Source organism: Lathyrus oleraceus, chromosome 1 (genome assembly GCF_024323335.1).
Source record: "Lathyrus oleraceus cultivar Zhongwan6 chromosome 1, CAAS_Psat_ZW6_1.0, whole genome shotgun sequence".
Lineage (NCBI taxonomy): Eukaryota > Viridiplantae > Streptophyta > Magnoliopsida > Fabales > Fabaceae > Lathyrus > Lathyrus oleraceus.
The window spans coordinates 172,861,955-172,879,589 of record NC_066579.1 but is presented as its reverse complement, the minus strand read 5'-3'; the positions used below and the strand labels follow the sequence as shown (position 1 = coordinate 172,879,589).

The 17,635-nt window shown below is 41.1% G+C and overlaps 1 protein-coding gene across 1 annotated transcript; it reads right to left on the bottom strand.

Moving 5' to 3' along the window:
- Positions 1-15,235: 15,235 nt before the first annotated feature.
- LOC127097757 (uncharacterized) lies at positions 15,236-17,146 on the bottom strand. The gene has a single exon (XM_051036249.1). The coding sequence runs from the start codon at positions 17,144-17,146 to the stop codon at positions 15,236-15,238; it is 1,911 nt and encodes a 636-aa protein (XP_050892206.1).
- Positions 17,147-17,635: the final 489 nt, after the last annotated feature.

The window sequence follows — 17,635 nt, the reverse complement described above, 5'->3', positions numbered from 1 at the left end:
GTTCACAACCATACTCACGGGTGACTCATCACTGCTGAATTTGCTTGGATATGACTTTACTGTTTTGCTTTTTCTTACTGCAGTAACGACTATGAAACGAGAACGACTCATTGCCACACTCTCCTTATCTTTTCTATTCGAACTTCCTTTTACAATCTGTGTCTTCTGTTACTTTGCTGACTTGAGATAAACCACTTTTTTGCAGGAGAATGCTATACGACGTGCCTATCATCATTAGCGGTATCTTCATCCGTCGCAGTAGAGGAACTAATGTCCACTGAATGTGGGGATTTAACAGAAGCCAAATTCTACTCAGACTTTGAGGCAGATAACTGTATCCTGAACGGCGCCCCTTCCTTGTCCAGTGGGAACTGAGCCAACATAACTGGATTGAGCTGGACTATTCACACTGTTTGTTTTGGAAGTTTTATAAGTCTTATCTGTTGTATTTTTCTTTTGATGTGGTAAACAGATTTTATCTTCATGGCGTACCAGAGTTTGATGTGGAAAATGCTTCTCATCAGCATAGTGTGCCAGCATTTGGGATGTCAAGTGCATGTCATCAACATAGCGTATCGGTGTTTGAATGTCTTATCTATTGTCCTTGTTGCTGATATTGTTGTGGTTAATATCGGCTTCTACAGGGTATGCTAGAAGTTTTAAGTTGTTGCATGCAACAAGTGCGGCATTGACTTGTTCAGTCGTCTTAATATCTTTTGTATGCCTTCTTCTGCACGACACCAACATCCTGCAATGCTGGCTCTAATACTTCAAATAGTAAATCAATATCCTTCACATCTAATCTAAGCAACAATGAAACTGCGAAATCAAGAAGCCGTGCCTTGAGAACTGGTTGAGACACGTCATTTGATGCACTGTCAATCTGCATAGATCTTTCTGAATCGTCTACCTTTGAGGATATCTCTCGTGCCTTCAAATTTCTGTTGCAACCTGTTGCGAGTAATTAAACAAAATATGTTTTTTGCCATATCTTGCTCAATAATGTCCTCGTCATTCGAGTCCTTACCTTGCTTTGTGTAATTAGAAACTATAAACTAGTTCATGTTATTCTATGAATATCAACTTCTTCTTTTACTTTAATACGTAAATGTTTCTCTAGAACTTTGAAACTCTCAGCTGTGTCCGAAGGATAGTTGCAAAACGAAGGGTAGCTAGAAAAAACTCCTTTGTAAAATGTTTTATACTCGCACCAACAAAATTCTGTTTTAGAATTGGGAAAAAAGACATGTGTTTGCAACAGATAAATCTTCAGCTTCCAAATTCAATGGTATAAGGGATAACAACATTTCAGGTCCCATTACGGCAAGAGCTGATCCAAGGCACACATGAAGTTGTTTCCAAAAGGGAAAACCTTCACCAGGCAGCTTCTGCATATCTTCCAAGTTTTTTCGAGAAGACCTTTCATGAAGTAAGGAGAGTCACTTCCTAAGTTATGAAACATAGATGAAACAACATCAAATACTCTATCCCAGGCAACAACATAGTGATAATCAAGTAAGCACTCAACAATTGCACACATTCTCTCAATAATGGTTGGTCATGCGATCCTTGATTCATCCAAAGTTATCTGACCCACACCTTGTTTAATCAATGTCCCATCCATGCAATAATTGATCACGCTCTTGAGTGCATCAGCATCAAGTAAGCGGGCATCAAAAGTTATTCCATCCTCAGGCATCACATTCGATGAGGTAGAAAGAGTCGGTAACGGGCATAACACTTCAAGTAGCACTTCCGGAAAAACTTCTTGAACATGAATGAAGTAATCGAGACATGAACGAGTAGGCGGGAATTCTTGAATATGCATGAAAAATTTCTCAATGTGAATGAAGAAACATGAATGCAAATTTGGATGTGAAAACGTAAAAAAATATGAAATAGTAAATATGAACATGAATGATGGAGTATGTATGGAATTTCTTTGAATTATGAATGAATGAGAAAATGAATATGAATGATGACCCAAAACCAAATGTTATGCACTTTACATAGGAATTCATTAAAAGAGTGGGTGAGAATTAAAAAATATACCAATGAAAAATGAATGGTCACATGGATGAATAATTGTAATAAAAGATGAATAATGTTTTATGAGGGAGACAAAATATGGATTGAAATTGGACATGAGAATGAAAGTCATGACATTCCAACTGATTCTGTCAACATCTAAAGCCAAATAGAGAGGTAAAAATCTAATAGTCATGGAATGGGAAGTAGTGGCAATGTCTAAACAATCAGTGTAGGTGGATAGATTCATGACCGGATGAAATGGTCATGAGGAAGAAAGAAAATGAATGATTGATGAAAAAAATTGAGGACCAAAATCAGGGTATGGCAGTTGCCCCTATTTAAGCATCCTCCACCAGAGGAAAATGAAACAACACTTTTCATCGGATCGCAGTGGGGGATGGTTAAATACCATGGAGACCCAGATTTTGGACCTGAAAAATGAAAATGCTATAATATGATATGCATGGATGCATGACTCTTTATTTCTGAATTTATCTGTTAGGGACACGGTGAATCCTTAACAGGAGATGCTACTAGACAGACCAATCTGTGGGGAACTCTGATGGCCCACAAGGAAATAGATAAACAATGTACAACCAACTCGCTGGGGATAACAATCTTGATGGAGAGTTAGACACAAACTGGGGAGTAATCGAAGTGAAAGTTGACAAATGACACTTAGAACATCGGATATTTTGACAGTAAGTTCACACATGACTTACTACAACTTGAATATTTTTTGAGAAAATTTCCACAACAAGTTCATACATGACTTGACAACATTTGGAACAAAAGGTTCAGCAATAGGTTCATACATGACCTGACAACACTGGAATAATCAAAGAAAAGGATTCTTCAAAACAGGTTCAGACATGACCTAGTAATACTGGAATAAAGGCTCAACAGCAACGGGTTCATACATGACCTGACAATGTTGGGGAATACCAAGAACGGTTCTGACAGCAGGTTCATACATGACCTAACAAACTCAGAAAAAGTTCGAAAAGAGTATATCAACAGTTGATACATGATCTGAGAATACTGAAATAATCATAGAGAAAGATTTTCCAAAACAAGTTCAGACATGACCTGGTAATACTGGAATGAAAGCTCAACAACAGGTTCATACATGACCTGGCAATGTTGGGGAATATCAAGAATTTCTGACAACAGGTTCAGACATGACCTAACAAACTCAAAACAATTCAAAAAGAGTATATCAACAGGTTCATACATGACCTGATGACAAACTTGGATACTTTGAGAAAATTTCCACAACAAGTTCATACATGACTTGACAACATTGGAAAGATTCTTCAAAAACAGGTTCAGACATGACCTGGGAATATCGGAATAAAAGCTCAACAGCAACGGGTTCATACATGACCTGACAATGCTAGAACATCCACAGAATTTTCAACAACAGGTTCATACATGACCTGACAACACTTGATTATTCAAAGAATTTCAACAGCAGGTTCATACATGACCTGACAAAACAGGAACATTCAAAGAATTTCCAACAACAGGTTCATACATGACCTGACAACACTTGACTATTCAAAGAGTGTTCAATTAACAGGTTCATACTTGACCTGACATTACTTGGGAAAAATCAAAAGGAGTTTTATCAATAGGTTCATACATGACATGAGAATATTGGAAAACATACAAAGGAACATCGTTGGAGTTTTCTAACACGAAGAACCTCCAAGCTTCTGGAAATTCCTCAAGATGATAAGTCATACATGACTTTCACGGAACCATCAGGAAAGACAAGGTATTCAAACTCTCTGTACGTGCCAACAACAATTTGACTTTAACCGTAAGCAATGGATTACAACCAGATTCTTTAACGGATTTTGCCAACAACAATTGGACTTGATGAAAGTCAATAGTAAACAATTACCGGCTACAACGGAGTTTTCCAGCAACAACTGGACTTGAAATGATGTCGGCGACAACCAAACTTCAGACATCAATCACAAATGTATTTACAAACAGACTGATAGTGATGCCAACGACAATTGGGTTTAAAAATAAATGTTGGTTACAACCAGACCTTAAAGGATACCAGTTACAACTGGATTGGGTCAAAGACACTGGTGACAACCAGAATTAACAGACGATGCCAGTAACAACTGGTCTCAGAGGTCAAGGGATATAATCAACAACGAGACCTGAGATTATGCAAATGAGAGCGAAGCACTTCGGGCTATGCATGATTTGGATTTTGCTTATATGCATGATGTATGAATGATCATGAAATGCAAATGCTGACAATATACAGACTGGAAATTAGGGAAAGCTTTATGGAGGTACTGAATCCTCAACACCAATAACTCAACCAAAGGAGTGAGTGAATGCATCAAAGGAGTATCTATCAAGCTGAATAGTTACAACTGGTCCAATAATCCTTCCAAATAATGGTAAAGTTGTGCTCTCTGGAGATAGATGTTGATCATCCAGGGGGAGTCTTGCAACTTGAGACTTGCGGGGAAACACGAAAGATTACCTTTTAATATTTCCACATGTCAAAGCAAAGTTGTGTTTCTCAATATGTTGAAAAATTCTTTTTTGAGTTCAAAATTTCATTATTAACAAATAAATGACATTTTGCATAACAAAGAAAATCAGAGAAAAACAGCAAATGATAGAATTTGATGGGCAAACTTGTATTTATTTAAGAATGAAAGCACACAAATGGCGTAGCTCCATGGAATGTTACAAATTTGAAAATGGCAATAGGGAAAGGTTTACATTGAATCACAATGACTACTACTATCCCTAATAACAATGACTCCACGAGACCTCGCTTCTGAAGGGAGTAACTAGATTGATCTTCCATTTTTAGCTCTTCTATATTGATCAGTGACAAACCGATGCAGTCTATGCCTTTTGTCCCTAATTTTTGCCTTGATCGCCCTTTCGGGTTTTCAATCCACCGGGACGCTCCTTTTTGCCTAAGTCTCCCTTTCAGGTTTTCAACTTAGCGAGCTACCATCTTTTTTATCCCTAACTTTTGCCTGGACCGCCCTTTCGGGTTTTCAGTCCACCGGGATTTGTCAGGCATAGTATCTTTTGACTGCATCAGAGTTCACAGGGTGAATGAGCTCTTCGCCATCCATAGTTGTGAGAAATAGAGCACCTCCAGAGTATGCTCTCTTTACAACGTATGGGCCTTCATAGTTGGGAGTCCACTTCCCACGTGAATCTTTGTGTACTGGCAAGATTTTCTTGAGCACGAGATCTCCTTCCTTGAACTCTCGAGGACGGACCTTCTTGTCAAATGCCTTCTTGATTCGTTGCTGGTACAATTGTCCATAGCACAGAGCGGTCATCCGCTTCTCATCAATGAGATTAAGTTGATCATAGTTATTCTGGATCCATTCAGCTTCATCCAGCTTGGCTTCCATCAATATTCTCGTGGAAGGTATCTCTACTTCGATTGGGAGGACTGCGTCCATCCCATATACTAAGGAGAATGGGGTTGCCCCTGTTGAAGTGCGGACTGAGGTCCGGTATCCATGCAAAGCAAAGGGTAACATCTCGTGCCAATCCTTATAAGTTTTCACCATCTTTTGCTGGATCTTCTTGATATTTTTGTTGGCAGCTTCAACAGCATCATCTTTGGACGGTATGGAGAAGAGTTATGGTGGTCAATCTTGAAACTCACATAATTCTGTCATTGTCTTGTTGTTCAAGTTTGAACCGTTGTCGGTGATGATCTTACTTGCGATTCCATAGCGACAGATAATCTCCTTCTTGATGAAGCGAGCAACCACATGTCTCGTCACATTGGTGTAGGAAGCAACCTCTACCCATTTAGTAAAGTAATCAATGGCGACCAGGATGAAGCGGTGACCATTGGAAGCTTTATGCTCTATAGCACCAATCATGTCGATGCCCCACATTGAGAAAGGCCAAGGTGATGTTAAAACATTCAGTAGTGTTGGCGGTACATGCACCTTATCAGCATAAATTTGGCATTTATGACATTTTCTTGCATAGCTGAAACAATCGGATTCCATGGTCAACCAATAATAACCAGCTCTCAAAATCTTCTTGGCCATGGCATGTCCATTAGCATGGGTTCCAAAAGATCCTTCATGAATCTCCTTGATTAACATGTCTGCTTCGTGTCTATCCACGCATCTGAGCAAAACCATGTCATGGTTTCTCTTGTAAAGCACATCATTGCTCAAAAAGAATTTGGACGATAACCTCCTCCGAGTTTTCTTATCCAACAATGTAGCGTCTTCTGGATACTCTTTGTAGCACCTCAAATTTGCACCCCCCATTCATGCATACATTTTCATTTTTAGGTCATTGACATCACATTAACAATACATTATCATTGCATAGTACATTGCATCTTATCAGTCAAGACTGGCATCAAGAGGATTCATATGTGCAAGAGACCAAGCATTTCATTGAGATGGAGACCACATGAGTATTCTAGAGAGCTTACAATTAACCAAGGATCATTTTTAAGCAACTTGACCAAGTGTTAGAGGCTCAAGGTCATCAGTACATGTCCAAGTCATCTTGGGCCCATAAAAGTCAACTGAAAGTCAACTGAGGGCTAGGAGGTGGAGAAATGGTCTGAGACAATTCATTCATGTCCAAAAGAGGTTCATTCATCATGACAAGTGTCTACATTGAAGATTTTGGAGCCAGATCAAAAGTTTCCAAAAATGGAAAATGACCTGTAATTTCAAGTTTCCAAAAATGGCAAGTTTTTGGACCAACTTCAACTTAACTTTCCAACATCAAATAAGCTTCAAATGAATTTTTGTCCAACATGAAAGTTGAAGATCTTTCTTTCCCATTTCCAAAAAGTCCAAGATCATGAATTTATGATGAATGGTTAAGGAGTTATGATCAAATCATTCCAAAGTGTGCATGAAACTTCAAGAAGCCATATCTTTTGAACCAAAACTCCAAATTGAGTGCCTCTTTTTGCAACATGCTCCTTATGGCCAATACTTTCCAAACCATTCATTACCTCGCATGGAAGAAGCTTACACCATCATGTGCTCACATATATGCATTTTGGAAGGAATTTGGATATTTTGAATTGTGTGAATCATGCAAACCTAATTCCAATCCCATGCTGATTATTTTGTGATTTTAAGTGGATTTGGGCTTCAGCATGGCACTGTTCACGTGCCCCTTTGCCATGCTAGGTGTATTTAGCATTTTTGCAATTCACCTCTATTTTGAATAATCTCAATTAACCAATGCTTAGAATTAATTTCAGTGTGATTAACAGGAGGTATATAAGGTTAATTGCAACTGTTTGGCTCAGAAGAGAGGATTCTAGATCTAGAATTTGAGTTTTCTTCCAAAATTTCTCTCACAAGAAACTTTTGAGTTCTCCACATAAACACCATTTTTCTTGGTAGATTGTTGATCCAGGTGGAGTTCAGAGCAAGAATCAACTGTTGTTCTATCCAATTCGTGCCAGAACCATACACATACCAAGCTTGAAGATGAACATGGAATATGGAATTTGAGCTGGATTCAAGTGGATTTAAGCATCCATACACACACAAAGCTTCATACCGGAGTTGATAGAGTAGATCTGGACGTGACTGGAGCCCTGAACGCACTGTTTCCTCACACTGTTCTTGAGGAAGGTGAAATTTCGAATCTTACTATTCTCCATTATTTTGCCATGTTTATGTAGAGCTTCTCTCCCTGATCACGCTGATATGAACATTATTAAAAATGGTGCAATATTCATTGAGTTATGCTGTTTTCAAGTTTGAATGTCAAAAACATTTCCCTTCGAATCTCTTTATTTATGAGGAATTAGACTAAATTGATGATGGATTCATGTTCCTCATTGCATAACGGTTCGAATGATGTGCTCATGAGCAATTTCTGGAAAAATTTTGTTTGATCATTACTGTTCACACACCGTCTCAACGAAGGAGACGGTGGTTTCCACCGCGGGACCCTGTAGCGCCGCCCTCTGGTTTTAATTTTAGGGTTTGTACAGTTGGAGGCCACGCATGCCTCTGCTTGGCAATTTGACTGGCCAGGATCTGTTTGACCGTGTCCACGCAGCCTTGGACTGCTTAGGTGTTCGCCAGCTCATTTAATGAGGGCGACGTCGTTTGGTACTTGCCAGCCTTCGATTCCCAGCGAAGGCGTTCCGATTTTCTTTTTCTGATTTCCTTTGTTACACAAAACGCTTCCGTTTTGACCCTACCAGGGATCGATTCCCACCTGCAGCATTCTCTCCATTTCCTTTTTTTATACCATTTCCAATTAATTCAACATTATTTCAATTATTTTCTTCCAAATTCAAAAAATCATAACTAATTGAAAATTAATCCAATTCACCTCCAACTTTTTGCTACTTGATCTGTGTGATGTCTAGTATTTTTTGGTGTGATTTCCTGATTTTTACCATGTCTGGATTTTTGAGTGTGATGAATTGATTGAACATGATGCAAAATGTGATATGTTATGCCATTTGATATGTGAAATGCACATACTTACTCCAAATGCCATGAAATTTACTTGATGATTCACAACATGATGCATGATTTTTGAGCTTTTGTTTGGCATTTTTAGAATTTGTCATTTCTGTTTTATGCATGTGCTAATATGGTGTGACAATGCTGTCACACAATTGGATGTCCTATTTGATCATTTTCATTGATAGACCAATTGATCTCTTTTGTTTACAATTTTTGGTATGATGATTGTATTGGACATGTTGTATGCTCATGAAAATTTCCAAAATTGTTTGAGTCATTTCTGATTTAATGTGCATTTTCTCACTTGTATGCCCAATTGATGATCATGTTGTGTGTCTTTGCCATATTTTGTTCACCACATGACTTTGCTTGATGATTTTGATTTGTTCCTTTTTAGGACATGTTCATGATAGAGTAAATGTGATTCATGTTGAGTTTTAGTTTCTGTTTTGACTTTTTACCTCACCTTTGACCCTAGCCTTTGAGCTAGTGGTTTGTTCTCATCCTTTGGACTTTGTGTTTTAGGTTTCAAGCAATTAGCCACATTGGTTGATATGATCTCATCACTTGAGATACAAGTTATTTTGGTTGACTAACCTTGCTGTTTTGTAGGTCTTGTGGATGATGAATCAATTTAGTTTGCTTACATCTTGTGCCTTGCATTGATATTGTCTGATGATTGGTTGTCTCACTGTCGGACTTTCTGATTGTTTTGTCTGAATACTATACTGATTGTTTGGTTGTTTACATAGGTACATTAGCTGCTTTAAGTTCATTGTTTGAACTTTGCTTTGCTTGTGGTTGGCATACCACCCAGGTAATGACCTCTGACTTCATGTAGTCTGGAAGACCTGCTATCTTTGGCAGGCACCTGTCTGAAGCCCTCCTTAAGGGGCAATGTTTGTGCTTGTTTATCTTTGTGCCTTGCATTTCAAGTCCTCCTAAGTGAAGAGGCAATTGGCAGATAGAAGGGATGTGCAATCCATCCCCTGCTATTCAGTTGAGTCATTCACTTTGCTCGCACTACGTGCTGATGCATTTTGAATAAACACCCAAGATCCTTGTATATAGAGTCAGTCGAGTGGAATAGAGTCCTGCGTTCTGGACTCCCACACTTTCATTGATTTGAAGCTCACCCAGGCCCGGGTTAAGAGCTATGAGGTCTTACCCTCATTCCCCATTTCATCTGCTCACCCTGACGGTCAATGTCAGTGGTTAAGAGCCTTAGACACCCTTTCCAGTTGGCTTGTTTGTCGAGGTTGATATGACCCCTTGACTAAAGCTCAGCCTCGATGTTTGAGCCCCTTGTTGATGTGTTTACTTCATGGTGTATGTGTTTGTGTGGTGTGATTGTATCCCCTAGGTTTGCTAGACTTCGCGTAGTCTCGTTTGCATGTCAATTAAGGTAGCACGGTTCCTTCGTCTAGGACTTCCTTTCTTGCGTGAGCATCCTAAAACACAAACAAACATTATTCCCTCTTAAGGACACGTTAACTCCTTCTACTACAGGTGAGTAAGTCTCCAAAGGTCGAGCATCCGGTAGATTGCGTAGTGACGTTGTCCACTTAAAAAACACAAACCAACAGAAATAGTTTAGCCGAACTACGGCAACTCTGATTCTCATGTCCAAATGAGATACGTAGGCACGAGATGCGATGTCTTGTCGAGTTTGACTAACGACTAATTGTGATTCTTTTCTCTCGCCCCCGTTGCGATTGAGACCTTCCCTTTCTCTTGCCCTAGTTGCAATCGATACCCTTCTTTTTCTTGTGTTTGTTTGGAGTCTGACATAAGTCCAGCGATTGGCAGTCGGTTTCCTGTTTGCGTTTCTTTGTTTGGAGTCTGATGTAAGTTCAACGATTGGTAGTCGGTTTCCTGTTTGCGTTTCTTTGTTTGGAGTCTGATGTAAGTCCAGCGATTGGCAGTCGGTTTCCTGTTTGCGTTTCTTTGTTTGGAGTCTGATGTAAGTCCAGCGATTGGTAGTCGGTTTCCTGTTTGCGTTTCTTTGTTTGGAGTCTGACATAAGTCCAGCGATTCGCAGTCGGTTTCCTGTTTGCATTTCTTTGTTTGGAGTCTGATGTAAGTCCAGCGATTGGCAGTCGGATTCCTGTTTGCGTTTCTTTGTTTGGAGTCTGATGTAAGTCCAGCGATTGGCCTTCGATTTCCTGTTTGCGTTTCTTTTGTGGAGTTGGATGTAAGACCAGCGATTGGCGTTCCGATTCCAGTTGTGTGTTTTGTTTGCTGTCTCAGCGTCCCTGTTTCAGTGTTTTGTTTCAGCGTGCGTTAGCTGAGCTACGAGTGCTCTGATTCTTCTTCGGTTAGAGAAGATACGTATGCATAGGATGCGAGGTCCTAGCGAGCACATTTCCCGTTTTCCCTGAACTACGTCGACTCTGATGTTTGTGTCTGACAAACTACATAGGCCCAGGATGCGACATCCTGCCGAGTCCCCTTCTTCCGTCTTTCATCTGTGTTTCATTCCAGTTTTATGCAGTTTCTCAGCAGTTATTTAGCAACCTTTCTTCTATTCTTTCTGAGCGTGGATCCCGTCGAGTACGACGGATGCGTAGGGGTGCTAATACCTTCCCTTCGCATAACCGACTCCAGATCCTCGCAATCTCTGGTCGTAAGACCATTTCCTTTCCAGGTTTACTTCGAGCGTTTCCTTTCCCTCCTTTGGGATAAATAACGCACGGTGACGGCTCTGTGTTATTTCCAGCCGGTTTTTCGCGTAATGCGACACTCTTGACTTAGAAGATATCGCTTGATGTCATGAAACCATGGTTTACCATCAGTTTCTTCTTCAATCAGTTGATAGTAGGCAGGCTCATCTCTTCGCTCGATTCGAATAAGTGGAGCTTCATTATGGAATCTGACTTGGTACATTGATGCTAATGTTGCCAAAGCATCAGCCACTTGATTTTATACTCTTGGGATGTGATGAAAGTGACATCATCGAAGTATTCTATCATCTTTACAACATGAGCGCGATACGGGATCAGCTTGGCATCGCGAGTTTCCCATTCTCCTTTAACTTGATAGATCACTAAGGCTGAATCTCCATACACCTCAAGGATCTTGATTCGGAGATCAATTGCGGCTTCAAGACCAAGGATACAAGCTTCATATTCAGCGACATTATTCGTACAATCAAAGCACAGTCTTGCTGTGAAAGGGGTAAAGCCACCATTTGGATTCATCAAAATAGCTCCCACACCATGACCACTGTAATTGGAGGAACCATCGAACGCGAGCTTCCATCGAGATCCTGGTTCTGGTCCTTCATTTGGGCCTGGGGTCTCACAATCCTTTATCACCATTATATCCTCATCGGGGAAATCAAACTTCAATGGCTGATAGTCTTCTATTGGTTAATGAGCAAGATACTCTGCTAACACATTTCCCTTGATTGCCTTCTGGGTTACATACTGGATGTCATACTCTGACAAAAGCATCTGCCAATGGGCAAGTCTTCCCATTAAGGCAGGTTTCTCAAAGATATACTTTATTGGATCCATCTTCGAGATCAACAAAGTAGTATGGAAAATCATGTACTGCCTCAAACGACGAGCGGCCCATGCTAGCGCGCAACAAGTTTTCTCCAAAAGTGAATATCGACTTTCACAATCAGTAAACTTTTTACTCAGATAGTAAATAGCATGTTCTTTCCGACCAGTTTCATCGTGTTGCCCCAGCACGCATCCCATTGACCCTTCAAGCACAGTCATATACATGATTAATGGTTTTCCTGGGACAGGTGGAATCAGGATAGGAGGCTCTTGCAAGTATTGACGAATCTTCTCAAAAGCATTTTGACAATCAGAATTCCATTCAACAACTTGATCTTTTTGAAGCAATTTGAAGATAGGCTCGCACGTGGCTGTCATGTGTGAGATAAACCTTGAGATGTAATTCAAACGTCCAAGGAAACCTCTGATTTCTCGCTCGGTGCGTGGAGCAGGCATTTCTTGTATAGCTCGGACCTTGTCAGGGTCTACCTCAATTCCTCGTTGACTAACAATGAAACCAAGCAACTTCCCTGAACGGACACCAAATGTGCATTTTGCAGGGTTTTATCGTAATCTAAACTTTCTGAGGCATTCAAACAGCTTTTTTAGATGGTTCACATGATCTTCTTCATTCTGAGATTTAGCGATCATGTCGTCAACATAGACCTCTATCTCCTTGTGCATCATATCATGGAAGAGAGTGACCATAGCTCTTTGGTAAGTTGCCCCAGCATTTTTGAGACCGAAAGGCATTACCTTGTAGCAAAACGTGCCCCAAGGGGTAATAAAAGTGGTCTTCTCCATGTCATCTGGAGCCATCTTGATTTGATTGTATCCTGAAAAACCGTCCATAAAGGAGAAGACAGCAAATCTTGCAGTGTTATCTACCAGAGTATCAATGTGTGGTGGGGGAAATCGTCTTTTGGACTGTTCAGATCCCTATAGTCAACACACATCCTCACCTTTCCATCCTTTTTAGGCACAGGTGCAATGTTAGCTACCCATTGTGGGTACTTCGCCACTGCGAGAAAACCAGCGTCAAATTGTCGTTTGACTTCTTCACGAATCTTCAGAGCCATATCTGGTCTCGTTCTTCGGAGTTTTTGTTTTACTGGCGGGCATTCTGGCTGAAGCAGGAGCTTGTGCTCAACGATATCGATGTCTAGACCTGGCATATCTTGGTATGACCATGCAAACACATCCACATATTCTTGTAGTAGCTTAACCAATCTCTCTTTGATGCTTGATTCAAGTGTGGTACCGATTTTGACTTCTTTCCTCTCTTCCTCTGTCCAAGGTTGATTGTTTCCACCGGTTCTTCATGTGGCTGAAGGGCTTCGGACTCGTGCTCGAGCAACCTTGCCAATTCGTCGGGGATGTAACAATCTTCTTCACCCTCTTCTTCGGCTTGGTAGATAGGGGAGTCAAAGTTATGAGAGGTAGTAAAGTCATTGGATTCAACGGGGTTATCATTTATTCTGCAGGTTTAAATGATTGATTTCTTTTAGAAAAGTAAAAAATAAAAGGTGCATAAATGAAAAGTTTTTTTGTTTTTTTGAAAAGATTGCCATTTTCTTAAGAGGAAGCAAAATAAATGAATAAGAAGAATTTAACAAAATGCCTTTCATTCATTGATAATGATTATTTGAAAATGAAAAGGGGCCCTATAACGTGATCCATTAGTCTTGGGCAGAGCTAAGGATTTGAAAGGAAAACTACACAATTATTACTTTGACAAAGGAAAAATTTCGGGGATCTCAACCGCCTTCCAGTTGTTCAAAGCTGTCTCACACCGGTAAACCAAACATGGCTCATCTTCATCTACGGTGCTATCTTCAATTGCATTGACTTGATCTCCATGGATGAATCCTGTGCTGAGGAATACTTCCTGGATGCTTCGGGTGTTGTCCTTTGTAGGGACTCGGGCTCCTTTTGCAGCGGAAGGCACATATCCCAGACCAAAGCGATCATGCTTCTCACGAATATCAATAAGTTGACCCCAACCTTCAGGGTTTCCTCCTTCAATACTAGACTTTGCGCTTTTCAGAGACGCGAAAGATGAACAAGCTTTCCCAACAGGGTCCTTCATTTCCACAAAAGTGGCATTGGCTATTTCAAGAGCTTGGAAAGAAGTTTCCAAAGCGTCCTCATCAGCCTCAATGTATCTGAAGGATGAAAGGTGACTGACCATAAAGTCCTCCTCTCCAGAAATGATGATTAATTGATTGTCCATTACAAACTTCATTTTCTGATGTAAGGTGGAGGTAACTGCCCCTGCAGCATGAATCCAAGGACGCCCCAATAAGCAACTATATGTTGGATTAATATCCATGACTTGGAAATTAATCGGGAATACATGAGGGCCAATCAATATGGGCAATTCAACCTCTCCAATCACTGTTCTCCTGGAACCATCAAAAGCTTTTACTACCAAGGCACTAGGCTTCATAGCTGGTCCTTGATAAGATAATTTGGCGAGTGTTCTCTTTGGCATAACATTCAGAGAAGATCCAGTATCAACCAACACTCTTGCCAAAGCATCATCTTTGCATTTTACCGAGATATGGAGGGCACGATTATGATTTTGTCCATCCTCAGGTAATTCCTCTCCACTGAAGCTCAAAGTATTGCAAGATGTGATATTTGCCACAACTCCATCAAATTGGTCAACTGTTATGCTTTGTGTTACATGAGCTTGAGCAAGCACCTTCAACAAAGCCTCCCTATGGGCTTGGGAGTTCAGTAGCAAAGACAGAATAGAGATCTTAGATGGTGTTTGATGCAACTGGTCCACAACCTTGTAGTCACTTTTCTTGATCAACTTCAAGAATTCAACAGCGTCTTCGGATTGAACCACTTCGGGTTCTTTAGCGGGAGCTACAACTGTTGATTCCTTGGTCGGCCCTTGAGGAGTCACGTTGAATTGGAGCTACAACTGTTGATTCCTTGGTCGGCCCTGCAATATTGGTGACGTCTTCACTTACAGCTTCTGTCACTTCAGCGTCTGAACTTCCATCAACTACCTACAACGGTAATCTCATATTTCCAAGGTACAGCCTTGGTGCTCTCGTATGGAAAAGGCGTGGGCATACATATCTCGATAGGCGACGACTTACTGTTCACCGGGACCACTCCACCACTATAATATGGGATTTCAACTGGTTCAGGTAAATTGAAACAAGGTTCAATCACCAACACATCCTAGTTCTTCACAGCACTGGATATTTGAAGCACTCCTTCATTCATCAAGTTTTGGATATTGTCTCGTACCACCTGACATCCTCTTGGGTGTGTGGCACACTCTTCACAGTTGTCATGATCAACATTAACCAGGCCAGCTTCCACCAATCGTGCATGGAATGCTGCCAAAGGAGTCTTAACATCCTCCACCTTATCAACCGTAACACCAACAGAAGCGTCTTCAATGGCGTTGACTCCAGGATTTTCATGGAGAGGAAGGGGATTGTTCTTCACATTCGGTCCCATATCTTTAAAAGACAAGATCTTGCTCTCAATCAATTCCCGAACCCTATGCTTCAGAGCGTAACAACCCTCTAAGTCATGCCCGGGGGCACCTTCATGAAAAGGGCAGTGTGCATTAGGGTTGTACCACGGAGGCAGACGATCAGGTGGAGGTCCCATAGGTCTGGGAACCACCAACCCCTTTTGCAATAGGGAGGGATAGAACTCAGTGTATGACATTGGGATTGGATTGAAGGTCACCCTCTCCCTTTGCCTTCTATTCTGGTTTTGAGCATTTTGCCTCGGCGCTTGAGCTCTCGGTTGTTGATAAACAGGAGCTGATGGTGCTTGTTGATAAGTTGGCGGAGCCGCAGCACGTTGTTGAACTAGAGCTGGTTGATACGCTGGAGGCGCTTGATAAGCCTGAGAAGGTTGTTGATTGAATGCAGGCGTCACGACAACCACGTATCGTTGCGGAGCATACTGGACGGGATACATGGGTGGTTGATAGGGAATCGGTTGTTGAACATATTGTTGAGGTGAGTATTGTTGTGGTCTCCTCCTTGGAGGAACTCTTCCTTGACCAGCAGTCACGGCATTTGTTTCCCCCTCTTTCTTCCTGGGAAACCCTCCAGAGAACTTCTTTGGATTAGCATTTGAAGTTCCAGCTACAGCCGATAGTTTGCCATTCCTTACACCATATTCCACGCGAGCTCCTATAGCAACAAGCTCGGAGAATCCCAAAGAAGCACTTCCAACCATCTTCTTATAGAATTGAGGCTGGACAGTGTCGATAAACAGTTCGGCCAATTCTTTCTCAGCAAGAGGTGGTTCAACCTGAGAAGCCAGTTCCCTCCATCTTTGAGCATACTCCTTGAAGGACTCACTGTCATGTTGGAACATGCTCTGCAACTGTCTTCTGTCAGGCGCCATGTCCATATTATATTTGTAATGTTTTATGAACGCGTCTGACAGGTCTTGGAAACACCTGATCCTGTTCTGATCCAGACTTAGATACCATTTGGAAGGAGCCCCACTTAAGCTGTCCTGAAAACAGTGGATCATTAGCTTGTCGTCCTCCACGTGTACAGCCATTTTACGGTAATACATGATGAGATGGCTTTTTGGACAAGTATGCCCCTTGTATTTGTCGAAGTCCGGAGTTTTGAATTTTGCTGGAATCACCAACCCGGATACAAGGCACATTTCTTTGGCAGCAGATCCAAAGACGTGGTCTCCTTCTAGATCTCGGAATTTCTTCTCAAGGAGCTGCATGTTCTCCTTTACCTCCCTGAAGTCCTCAAACCTTACTTCGTCACCAGCGACAGTTGAGTCAACAGTTTGATACATGTGGTTTTGATCTTCATAATGAGGAACATGCCTAGCATAGGCGGCTGGTGGAACCACAGTATGGATGACTGGACGTGCGTCGGTGTAAACTGGTAATGGCACAGCTTGTTGGACAGATTGCCCCATTTCATGCACCACCTCCGCTCGGGGGACGAAATCATAGGGTAGCCCATATGGAGGAAGGGTTGAGGGTAACGTCCTCTGAGGTGGGACTTCCACTGCTGGGCCCGTGGTCTCTGAAATCACGGTCACTTGTGGAACCTCAAACCTGAAGGTTAAAGCTTGCAACATCTCTCGCATCTGGGACATGCCTCCTTTGATTTCGTCTAGTTCAGCTCTAACTCGGGCGCTCTCTTGTTCTTGTTCAGCTATTCTCTGTCTTGCTCTGGCGCGAGTATTATACTGGTGTTGAAAATTCAGCGTGAAACTGGTGGAAGAAAGGGCGGAGTGAGACTCTTTTTTTTTTGAAAATGTATGGATGCATTTGTTTGCAAAACTCTTAGTTATCTTTATTATTTATTCCAGCAATGTTAGAATATAAGAACAACATGTAATAATTGAGACCCAAAATGACAACTTCCATTAATCAAAATCAAATTCGAATACAAAAGGATTTAACTTCAAGTACACGTGATTCGAATACAAAAAGATTTAAACACCAACGATTCAGATTCAAGTACAAGTAAACTTATGTTCTGTCTTAGCTCTTACGATCGTAGCCAGATCTGTGGTGAGCTCATTCATCATTTTCTTGATAAACTTGACGAAATTGAAAACTTGAGGAGGTGT

Coding starts and splice junctions, on each gene's coding strand:
- LOC127097757 (XM_051036249.1), bottom strand. CDS start 17,146: ATGCGAGAGATGTTGCAAGCTTTAACCTTCAGGTTTGAGGTTCCACAA.